The sequence below is a fragment of the Vipera ursinii genome (assembly GCF_947247035.1).
Source record: "Vipera ursinii genome assembly, chromosome: 6".
NCBI lineage: Eukaryota > Metazoa > Chordata > Lepidosauria > Squamata > Viperidae > Vipera > Vipera ursinii.
Genome location: NC_139515.1, coordinates 70,390,833 through 70,403,215, shown reverse-complemented (window position 1 = coordinate 70,403,215; position 12,383 = coordinate 70,390,833). Strand labels below are relative to the sequence as shown.

General features: G+C 37.9%; 1 protein-coding gene across 1 annotated transcript; it reads right to left on the bottom strand.

Annotated features, from left to right (window-relative positions):
- Positions 1-11: 11 nt before the first annotated feature.
- RAB19 (RAB19, member RAS oncogene family) lies at positions 12-10,811 on the bottom strand. Its single transcript, XM_083366507.1, has 4 exons — positions 10,695-10,811; positions 5,823-6,046; positions 4,857-5,040; positions 12-2,881 (listed from the first exon to the last, which is right to left on the bottom strand). Exons 2-4 carry the CDS (start codon positions 6,015-6,017, stop codon positions 2,616-2,618), a joined length of 645 nt encoding a protein of 214 aa, XP_083222633.1. The 5' UTR covers positions 6,018-6,046; positions 10,695-10,811; the 3' UTR covers positions 12-2,615.
- Positions 10,812-12,383: the final 1,572 nt, after the last annotated feature.

Genomic DNA, 12,383 nt, shown 5'->3' with positions numbered 1-12,383 from the left:
GTCATCCTTTAACTCCTATTGGGTGTATCTGAGTCACACAGGCGTAGGAATATTGTTAGCCAGAATTTGGACCAAATTATCCACTTATTGGGGTTTTTGTGTTCTCTTCATCTTTACAAAGTTGTAGAACAGTGTGATAATCAGAGTTAAAATAATGAAATTCCTGCCTCTCTTAGAAGGATCCTTGTTGCTTGGCAGAATACCTGAGTGGGCTTAATAGCTGTACAACATGCATGCTACTACGTTATTCATAGAAAAAGCAGGCACCAGTTCTCCTAGGAAGAACTCCTGATGTCATCAAAATCTTTCTCCCTCTTTTCCTCTCCTCTCTTGAAAGGAATTTTAACTTTCATTACATTTAATGCTGCTGGGTTGTCCTTCAATTGTTCTGCTTATGTCCTTTTAGATTGCATTTCCTTTCACTTTTAAATGGAATCAAAATATGTTGCTGAAGACTGTGTTACTTTGCAGCTGCCTTTTGTAAGAAGCACTTTTCCCAAATAAAAAAGCAAAAAAAAAACCAAAAACAGGTATTCTGTATTCTTGAGATTTCATTGGGATGGGAAAAAATCCATTCAGGAAGATAAAATGCATTTTCTGAATTTTGCAGCAACGTGGATATCAGCCTCAATTTCTATTTAAACACTATAATAAATGTAGTGATATAAGGTAGTCCACCATATAAATCTGCCTGGATTATTAGATTAGTACTATTAATTTTTTCTATGGATCTTCCAAGTTGTCACTGAGACTTCAGCCTTATTAGCTCTGAAAGAATCAGATGCTTTGTTTAATGGGTGTATTTGTGCTCGGTGTAAGATTTGATCCTAGTAAGCTATTAAGATGAATTGACCCAGTAATAACTAATGTGTTCCAAACCTGATTTCTTCTAGCCTTTTACCATGCTTCTGTTAATGTAAATAGCCATTAAAGACATTGCTTCCTCATTCACCTTTTATTATTTTAGGGCCAGATCTTTCTTCTGTCTAGTTTATTCGCATAACAATACATACTTCAGCAATGATGGAAAAGTCCCTTATTTATTAGAATCTTCATTTTACCTTAAAATCATGTAAAAAGGAAAGGCTTTTAAATATATATCAGTAATAGTTACAGTTATTCAATGCTAGTTAGAGAACCAACCTTTCTCTTTAAAAGAGGGCAATTCAGCAACAAACTTGGGCATGGATAATAGGAAATAAAATGTCAATAAATACATACTAAATTTTCTTATATTATAAAAATGTAAATCTGAGTATAATGAAAAGAAATTTGACTTTAAACCAAAGATTAAAGCATCAAAACTGTACAGAGGCAGGCCTTCCCCAAACCCATACCTTCCAGATGTGTTGGAACTACAAGTCCCAGAATGCCTAGTATATCTGGAGAGCTGATTTAGTGATTATTTCATTTCTTCCCTCAATGCTTTTTTACCAAGTTGGCAAGCACAAAAAACACTTAATCAAATAGAAAACTCACAGTCTCTCTACTTTAAGAAATAACTTTAGAATTATTTCTGAAGAAATGCCTTGTTTGGGAATGCAAGTAAAAGGAAACACAAACACCCCAAAAAAGAGAACTCAGTTCTTTGATTATTAATACCATGGCCAGTGAGACCAGCCTTCTCATAATCGTAGTAAAAAATTTAACACTAAGCTATTGCAAAGCTGTACATTGACAAATGCCTTCCAGTAATTTTGAAATGTTGCTATATTGACTTACTGAACACATACTAATAAATTATGATTAAATATTAAAAGCTACTGCTATTATTTTAAAAAGCTACAGTACAGTATATAGTTTATCATATTTATGGTAACTGAAAAATGCACTACGTTTAATGCTTGTAGTTTCAGTATATTTCTGTATTCTAAGCCTTGTTTTGTGGAACCATCTCTAAGTAGTTGTTACACATGTTGGAAAACAATGAAATAACTGAAATCAACATTTAATTTCACTACAGAATATTCTCTGTGCACTCTTTGACCACTCACTTGACCACCACAATCATTCATTGGTAATCCGTGAACTGCACAAAGTCAATCAGTTAAGGAAGCCAAAACACACACTAAACAAGATTGCCCTGTTAAACATCTATTTAAACAGACATTGTTAAAGTAATCTGAGATAGGAAACTGACTAGACAGAGGCATTTCTTAGATAGGTAGCAAATCCCTGCAGAACTTGTTTTGTACTTGTTTAGACTTCTGTTGTGTTTTTTTTAAAAAAAGATTCAGTATTTACCCACAATAATTTGATTCAATTGCTACCAACAATTCTATCATTCCTGAACTAAACATAATATATACAGTACAAGAAACCCACCATTTTTTTCATAGCCACCAGCGTAAAGCAGCCAGAGACTGATAGAAGCAAATGGCTTATCAGAAGTATTCACAGACAATCTTTTCTGTATGAGCTCATGTCTGGCAAAAAAAGTCTTCCATCCAGTGCTATTTTGTGCACATGAAGCTTGTTGCTGACCAGTGGAAACAAGAAACCTCCTATTTCCAAAGAATGACATTCAGCAACAATGGCATGGCATCAGGATGATACAATGAGACTACACAGAAATTCTTGTAATGGAAGAGAGCACCGGAATATGTAGCCTTTGATCAACATGAGCAGTTGGATGTCTCCGTCTGTGAAACCAACACTGGCCTAGAGTCCAGATGAATGTTGTGTGAAGATCCATTCTCCCCATGAAGTTGTAAGGTATTCCTAGCCATCAGTTCCTTAGCCATCAAGATAAAAACCTCATCAATATTTTGGGCCTCCTTGGCTGATGTCTCCAGTACAGCCAGAAGACCATGTTTCTCTGCCAATGTGCAAGCATCTTCAAACAGGACTTGCCGTTTCTCTGATTCATCTGATTTGTTCCCTTTAAATTGGATTAAAGCCATTTTTAGATTTCCAGTGGATAGTTGGGGCAAATAAATGGAGCAAGGGAAAAACTATGAAGCAAAACAAGAAGCATAGTATTCTTAGGCCATCTCCTTGCTCCTCCTTTCACAATGGTCCTACACTCACACTTTCCCTCCTGTTGCTCAGCATCCTGCCAGTTCTAAGAGCATTACTCTGAGGATCATAGGCAGCACACACCTCGATGATATGTCATAAAATTATTGCAAGAATGATACAAATGTCATAAGCAGTTGTGGGTGCAACTGATGCAAATTTACATAGTGTGCATCATTGTAGCATGACACACACACTGTCATTTAAAAGTAGAGGTCCCCAATCCCTGGTCCGTAGACTGGCACTGGGCCATGGCATAGCAGTAACTGGCCCATGCAAACAAGTGAAGCCCCATCCGCGGGATGCAGTCAGCACACAAAACCACACCCCTTCTGGTCCACAGAAAAATCTTTCTCCACACAACCGGTCCCTGGTGACCAAAAGGTTGGGGGCCTTTGGTTTAAAGCTCCCAGTCCCACAGGTATCTATGTTGAGGAATTCTCAAATGACACACTCTGAACAGCTATGGTAACAGCCTGCCATATGCTGATGACCACTTCAAAGCCACAAAAATGGGTGGCCGTAGAAGACAATACGATATGGGCATGGTAGTCCTTGACTTGTGACCACAATTAAGTCCACAATTTCTGTTGCTAAACAAGACATTTGGTAAGTGAAGTTTGCCCCATTCTGCCACACTTCTTGCCACAGGTGTTAAGTGAATCACTGCAGTCGTTAACTTAGTAACATTGTTAAGTGAATCTGGCTTCCCCATTGACTTTGCTTGTCAAAGGTCAGAAAAGGTGATCACATGACCCTGGGACACTGCAATCGTGATAAATATGAGTCAGTTGCAAAGCGTCTGAATTTTAATCACGTGACCATGCGGTTGCTGCAATGGTAGTTAGTGTTAAAAACAGCCATAAGTCACTTTTTGCAATGCCAATGTAACTTCGATTGGTCACTAAATGAACTGTTGTAAGTCGAGGACTATTGTACTTCAGAGAGGTGTACATTTTTTAAATGCAATAGACTGCTCTAGAGGCTAGTTGGAAGAATAGAGGGTAGAGATTTGCCCCAATTCATTAGCCATTTCACTTGATCACTCTAAACAGTTGCTTATTCCATAAAATGGAAGGCTAGCCCTGTGTATTTCATACAGCTAGATTTGGTCCCTAAGTTATCTAGCCACAAGACAGGTATAGTATATAATGCATTTAAGGAAGTTTTCTTCTCTTCTGGTTTTGGATTAACAATACTTTATTTTTATTTTACTGTTCTGATTCATCTACCAAAATGGCCTCATTCTACCTAATATTAGGGCTGCCCCCAGGAAATTCATACAATAATTATTGGTCATTTAATTGTCTATCCCAGGGGTCTTCAAACTTGTCCCTTTTATGACTTGTGGACTTCAACTCCCAGAATTCCTCAGCCAGCGTGCCTGGCTGAGGAATTCTGGGAGTTGAAGTCCACAAGTCATAAAAGGGACAAGTTTGAAGACCCCTGGGCTAGCCCTATGGTATTCTTATTTTACCACAAAAGATGCTGGTTTTTTTCTCTACTGTCTAGATTGAACAACAGACTCATTATAATTCTTAATGTTTTGACAAATAAGACTTCATCTTGATTTTAGTATTTTACCTAGAATTCATTACTTTGTAGCTAAGAGGATTCATGTGCTAATAAGGTAAACTTAGAACTGCATTTCTTAAAACACTAAGTCAATAACTGGGAAATAATTTTTTTCTTAAGATGTTTATACAATGTCTTCCATATTTCTTGCCCACCAATTCTGTTTCAGTAAAATGAATACTATTTTCCCCCCTTCATTTTGAAAGGAACTCTCAAACTTTCTAACTAAGAGAGGCAGAGATGAGATAGACTTCAGAACTTACCAATCAACATTAGGACCAGGTTTGCTGCACCAAATTTTTCAATTTCATAAATCCAATGAGGAATAGACTCAAATGTAGATCTTCTGGTTATATCGTAGGCAAGAATAGCACCATGGGCACTGCGATAATAACTTTGAGTTATTGTGCGGAAGCGTTCTTGGCCTGCCGTATCCCACACTTGTATCTGAAATTGGGAGGAAATGAAATACAGGCAGAAACAGAAATGGTTTCTCAAAATACCTAAATGCTAGAAATTGTTCCTCAGCCACAACTCCTCTATCTTAGCCTTGTGTAGCTATATTTACAGTAAAACCCCTAACACAACTATTCTCAGGCAAGTGATAGGCACATTGGTTTGTGCTTAAATTGTAAGCTGCCCTGAGTCTTTGGAGAAGGGCGGGATATAAATGGGATTAAAATAAAAAAATAAAAATAAAATATATAAAACTGCATTCAAAGCTTTTCCTGACTTGGATACTCCAAATGTTTGGGAATGACCAAATACTATCCCAACTGTTGCTGTAGAAAAGATGCTGCCAAATTATTTTTATACTAGCCTTCTCTGGATCTGGAAAACCTGCCTGGAACTGCTGCCTCATATGATTTCCCAGCTTTTGAGATTTTCCCCATTCCAAGACCTGATGAAGCCATGACTTATTCCCTTCCCCAGTCTTTAGAAATACTTGGACATACATTCTATTGTTTTCTTGGCCCAGTCACTGAGGTTATAAGGTTATAATAAGGATGAGAATGGGTCATTGGCTAGAATTCAAGTTTTAACTCTCCTCCACTGCCCAGTTAAACTGTCTTCTTCCCTTTCTCATTACCCAAAGCCCAGAGAGCAGCTATAGGGATATTCATACAATGGCATGAAAGTGCAGGAAAGATGAGAAGTGTGATGCTAATGGCTGGGTGGAAAAATTCTATCAATCATCAAAAGACACAGTAGAGGACTATATTGCTCACCTTCACCTTTTTGCCATCGATTTCCAGGGAACGCACTGTAAAGTCAACCCCAATAGTGTTCTGCTGCTTTGTATGGTATTGTCCTGACTTGAAGCGATGGACCACGCATGTCTTCCCCACATTTGAGTCTCCAATGAGAATGATCTTAAACAAGTAGTCAAAGGCGTCATCCATCTCTGCACTGGTGAAAGCCATAATATTCTAGAGATTTGAGAACTTCGGCCCTAGATTAATGGGGGAGGGGAGAGAAGAATGAATGCAAATAGCAAACCAACATAAATTTTAAAACCTAACTAAATTGCAAGTCACTTAAATAGTTTTGATAATTAGGTACTGCTCACAAATGATGTATTCCTTTTCTGATTTAGCAGATTCAGTGCTTTGGTAAAACAAACAGACATCTTAGCTACTACAGATGGTCCTTGTTTAACAACCACTTGTTCAACAACGCTTCAAACTTTTGAGGATGATGAACAAGTGGTAGTTGTGACTAGTCCTCAAAGTTCTGGCCACTGCAACACCCTTGTGGTTACATGATTTTGATCCAGGTACCCAGGAATCAGCCCAGATTTCTCCTAGTCATGTGAATGCTATTTGCAACCTTCCTTGCAGCTTCCCACAAGCAAATTCAATGGGGAAGCTGGTAGAAACACGGAAGCCACAATCACAGGAGGTCTTCACTTAAAACCCCGCACAGTTCTCACTTAGTAACAGTAACCAGACACTGCTGGAACTGCTACTGCTAAGTAGCATGGCCATGTGATATCATGCTTTATGACTGCATCATTGAGCAACAAAAATTCTGGTTATAATTATCATCATTAACCAAGGACTTATCGATATTCCTAAAGTCAACAGAAAAATTTCACCACCCCAGAAATACCTATAGCAAAAATGGGGAAGATGAGGTTTGACAGAGGGTTTCCACCATTCTTCCACTGTGGCTGCTTTCCTAGCTGCAAAATTGTGTGGCAGTTCAACTCTCTTGTTGAAATCCATCTTCTTTAGAATGAGGCCCTACCGGCTACTGCAGTGGTATGTTGAAGAAGCTGATTCTTTTAGCCTACTCCTGAAATCAATGCTTGCAAAATCTAAAGATTATCAAAATTTAACCTTTTCTTGAACTGGAACCTTCAAATAAGATTTGAAATAATACAATTGGACAAACTCCCCATCCCCATCATATATTAAATACATCGGTATTTTTGTTTTGCTTTGTGCCTTCAAATCAGTGTTGAACTGGACTACTCTCTGAAATCTGTGCAGTTTGTATACATATTGGCAAGATTTTGGAAGTAGTTCACCATTGCCTCCTTCCTAGGGCTGAGTGAGAGTGATTAAGAGCGACTAACCCTAACCCTAACCCAGGTCACCTAGATGGCTTTTTGCCTATGACAGAATAAGAACTCATAGTTTTCAAGCCTAGTGCCTTAACATCAGATTGGTTCTCTTATCACATGTTAATATTAAAATCTTGTAAAGGAAGGAAGGAAGGAAGGAAGGAAGGAAGGAAGGAAGGAAGAAGAAAGAAAGAAAGAAAGAAAGAAAGAAAGAAAGAAAGAAAGAAAGAAAGAAAGAAAGAAAGAAAGAAAGTCAAAATTCCATTGGATTTTCTGGAATTTCCCCACCAGCTGATGGTTGTAGATAGATAGATAGATAGATAGATAGATAGATAGATAGATAGATAGATAGATAGACAGACAGACAGACAGACAGACAGACAGACAGACAGACAGATCAATCATTTTGAGGAAAAATTAAAAACTTCAGTATTTATTTTTCAAATTTATCAACAGAAATACAGCTAGAAAAGGAGAAGTAATCCTTCTCTTAACATGTAGTTGAAAAAAACACTTCCAATCAATCAGCTTTGCTGGGGAACATTTTTAGAAGACAAACATGTTAACAAAAAAATAAAATTATTAAATGAGAATATTGTACTATACTGGTGTCACCACTTAAGAGGCCTTGCTCCTTATTCTCTTTCATAGTGGAAACTGAAGCAGGACCCATTTTCAAGGTATTCAAGAAGAAATACTCAGGAGATAGTGGGATTTTTTTTTTCTTTTGCATGTGATCCTCCAGAGGATTCACCTTATCATCACCCTATCCACATTCTGCACCACAAACTAGTTCCAGGATAGGTCAACACCATTTCACCTCAGCGGGGACAGTCCTTTGAGAAAGATAACTCAAAAACACACTTACTTGGAGGGTGATAGCAAGATAATGAAAAGTTTAAAAGAGCCAGTGCTGCTGTTATTGTTACTGTGTTGTTATTATTATTGTTGGTCAATATAATTAAGCAGTCACTAAAGTCCCAGATTCTTTTACTGTCTATTTGGCTTTTTCTTCTGTAGAAGAGAAAAGTAGTATAGCAGACTCAGCAGAACTACAGTTGCTCTTTTGTATTTTTTTTTAAAAAGAAAACAGACTATGGGCTGCATTACAGAAAATCATAAAGCTTAAAGAGGAAGGTGAAAAGTAACTCAATTGACTGATTGATCCTGGGAGACTGAACAAGATCAAAGTGACAGAGTGCATCCAAAGAGACACCGTGCAACCATTCTACCACCTCAGATGTTTAGAAAGCTGAGATATTTTTCACTTGTTAACTCTGTAACCAACCTCTGATTTTGCATAACTGCTTCCCTTTTTCTTTCCCTGTCTGTGCATCAGAATCAAGAGAAGAGATGCTGTTGCTTAAGGTTTCCTGTAGCACTGTGGACACTCTGTTTAAAACCATTTACATACAGCCAGACCCTGGTAACCATCCAGCATTGCTATTTGGGAGTGACTAATACTGTGTGTTGTGATTCAGGGTCAGCCTGTGGGTTCGGCAATTGGGTCGGACGACTCAGAGGAGGAGGGGGGGTTGAAGAGCTTGCTGAGGGGGTTGGAGAGCTTGCTGGTGAGAGCCCTCAGCCAGGCCCCTCCCACCTGGTCACGACGGAGACCCAGCTGTGTGAGCCTGACAGCGTGGATGAAGATGAACCACAGCTGGCCCTGTTCAAGGACGCCCAACGCAGGAGGCAGTCAATCAGGAATAAACAGAGGAAGGCAATGGGGCACCTCGGAAGGAGGCAGAGAGAAGCCACGCCCTGAACTGTATAAAAGGGGAATACGTGGGAGGGCTGGTTTGCTGAAGGCAACCGCTTGAATAGCTCCTGTTTCATGGTTCGTGTCTTGTTTTGCTCTGTTTTATGTTAATAAATTTGGCAGGCTTAGTTCCAGCCTCTTGCCGTTCGTAAAGGGGTTGTCCCTGCCTTTTCTGCAGGGCCGGTAGCAGGCTGGTACAGAACACTGTACCTAAAACATATCACAAGAATCCTGTCTGCAAATTATGGGCAACTATTGTGTGGAGTACAGGCAGCTGTTCTTGATATCTCCATTTCAACATGTAATAGAAAAATGATAATCCACTTTCAGTTAGATGTTGCACCAATACTGCAGAGTTAGGGATCAACCTATTCTTCAAAGACCTGAGGGCAGGACAAGAACCCATGGATAGAAACTAATCAAGGAGCGTACCAACCTAGAAATAAGGAGAAATTTTCTGACAGAACAATTATCAATGGAACAACTTGTCTCCAGAAGCTGAGCAGTGCTCCATCATTGGAGGTTTTTAAGAAGAGATAGGACAACCACTTCTCTGAAGTGATATAAAAGATCTCCAAGGTCCCTTCCAATTCTGTTATTCTGTTAGAGTTGAAAAACTTTTTCAATTGGTAGCTTCAGTGGGCAAGTTGAGGCCATCAAACATGCTCAAAAATGGCAGCCAAATGAGGCTTATACAAATCACAGTAGAAAAATGGTCAGAAAAAAACATATTGCAAATGAAAGCAAATGGATAAGGTTGCTTCCTGTCACATTCTCTGTGCTCCAGATTCTCTATCGTCTTAGTATACACTTGAGTCTACCTTGGCATACTATGAATTAAAAGTATTTGACCACTGTGACTCATCATTTTTATTTGGTGAATATGGGGTATTCTTGGAAAAGCATTCCGAGAAGAAAACCAATCATGCTACAGTCTGGGTGGACATCAAAGTTAGTTGTGGGTTCTAGGCTGTCTATTTCTGCCTGAGTTGATTGTGGTTAGATGCTTGGATATGAGAAGAAGTTTATTAAAAAGAATACTGGGAAACCACAAGTGGTTAAAATGAGGAAATCAGAGACAGAAAGTTTCACAAAAATGACTACCTTTCCTAATCATTTGAGCTCTGAATGTAAGGGTAGATTGTCACTTACATAGGCTTTTGATGGTGATGCAGCAAGCAATTTAACTATTCAATTATCGATACAATTTTGCACTCAGTTACAACCTTGATCTTGAGCTTCTAGAACTTTCTAAAAAGATACTCTTCCCATGGCGAAAGAAATAAACAGAACATTAGGCCCAATAAAAAGCAATCCATGCTGGCCTCTGAATAATATTTACTGCATAGATGCAAAATACCTATCTAAATAGATAATTTCTTCCCCCTGAAAGTTTTATTGAACAGAGACTGATTTCTTGCTATTCCATACTTCAGTAAAATCTTTGCACGTGCAAAACGCAGCTGGTCAAAAGGGCACAAACATAAATCACCATTAAGGGCAGAAAAAGAGAATAGGTTTTCACTTTCTTCCTTTCTTCCAGCATCTTTCCTTTGTAGATTAGTCACATGCTGATATATATACTTACTGACTTCAGTCTCTAGCCAGCTAAAAATAAACACAGCAGACTGTTTCCCATTATCAACAGATCTTAACCATCGAAACTATCCTTGCTTCCTTTTTCTACCTTTCCTGTTTTCAGCAACCTGTTTTCACAAAAATTTCCCCCGCAAAACCCAACAAATATTAACAGCAAAGTAAAACTTTAAATACCCGACATAAGTTATATTCCAAAGCACCAGAATCCTTGCTTCTTTAAGCGCCAATTCACCTCTTCTTCACCCTTTTGTCTCACCTGTATGAACAGGTACAGCTTTCTTTATATTCTCCTCCCACCTTTTCTAGTTTTCTTACTGCCTGATGGGAAATGTAGTTCCACAAACTCAGCGCCTTTCCGGCTCCTGCTGGTGAAATGAACCTGATCCATTCAAACTTTGTGTTTTTTTTAAAAGAAACCACATATAAAAGATATGTTGCCAGATTAGAAGTTTAACAGGGGAAAAAAATCAGTTCCTCATTTAAACTTTGCTATTTCTGCAAAGGAAATTTTGCATTATTGCATGTTTATTATGTTTATATCCTCAGGTGACACAAGGCAGAAAATACAACACGCTAGTGTGTCCTTACATATGAGTAAGTCCTGTTGAATTGCATGGGGTTTCTTATAAGTAAATATTCAAAGAACTGTATTACATAATAATATAGTACAGCACATGCTTTCGAAAGCGAATAAGCACAGAGGAGACTAAAGAGATTCTGCATTAATTTAACTGTGATAGTTTTATACCTGCCTTGTTTTTTTAAAGAAGAAGCTTAACATTGTATGTGAGAATTTTGAATATATTTTTGAAAATCTAAGTGGAAAAGGAGAAGCAAACTTCAAGTCCAATATCCTAAAAGCAAAATCTCTATGTCAACCTTTTTTAAATAAATAATCCAGTTCAACTGTTTCTAAATGTATTACTTATTACAATAAAAAAATCAGCAGGAGTATGATAACTCTTCCAGCTAATAAACTTTATTTAAAAGCATAAGCATGCACAACTGATGAAGTGAGCTGCAATTCATGAAAGCTTATGCCTTTAATAAAATGTATGAATTGTAAAAGATGCTACCAGACTCTGGGTAGTTTTTTTTCTTTTGTTTTTGCTACTATCAAGTAACAGGATTGTGCTCTTATAAGCAGATCTGCCTGTGGGATCACATAATATGTGATATCAATATATGTGGATAGGTATTGGTTGCAAGATAAGGCTAGTGTACAGTATTTGCATAAACATTCACATAGTTGCAAATGAAACATAAAGTTACATTGAATTTCTGAAAATCACTCTATATTTTATGCAAAAATAAAGTTTCCAAGCTTCTAAAAAGAGCCAACGACTGAACAATTTTGTTTTAGTGGCTTTAAGAAAATCAGTGTTCAAAACTTTGCAACAAAACCTGTTTATCCATTTCCTCCACACACTTGAGGGTTTTTCTGTTGTTATCAATATTTTGTGCTTTAAGGGTGTGGGCTTACAGCTATCCCATTTGTAATGTCTTGGTGCTCTAATCCCCTAAGCAGAAATTCAACAGGCATTATTTTGCTATCTATTTCCTTCCTGTTCTGTAGCTGTTGAAAATACATGGGGAAAGCACACTTTAAAAGATGACATACCAGGCAACCAGGATTTAGCTTTTAAATACATGAATGGCATACCCATAAGACATGTAATTTAGCAATTAGAATTGTCTGATGGCAGGAGAAGCTATTCCTATCACTGCATCTCTTTGGCAGGAAAAACTATACCTGTGGAACTTCTGCCATTTTACCCCTTTTAGAAACATAGAAACCCCCACATGCATAACTCTCTGGAAATGAAAAAGTAATGACGATATCTCCTCTAGTGTATGAGACTT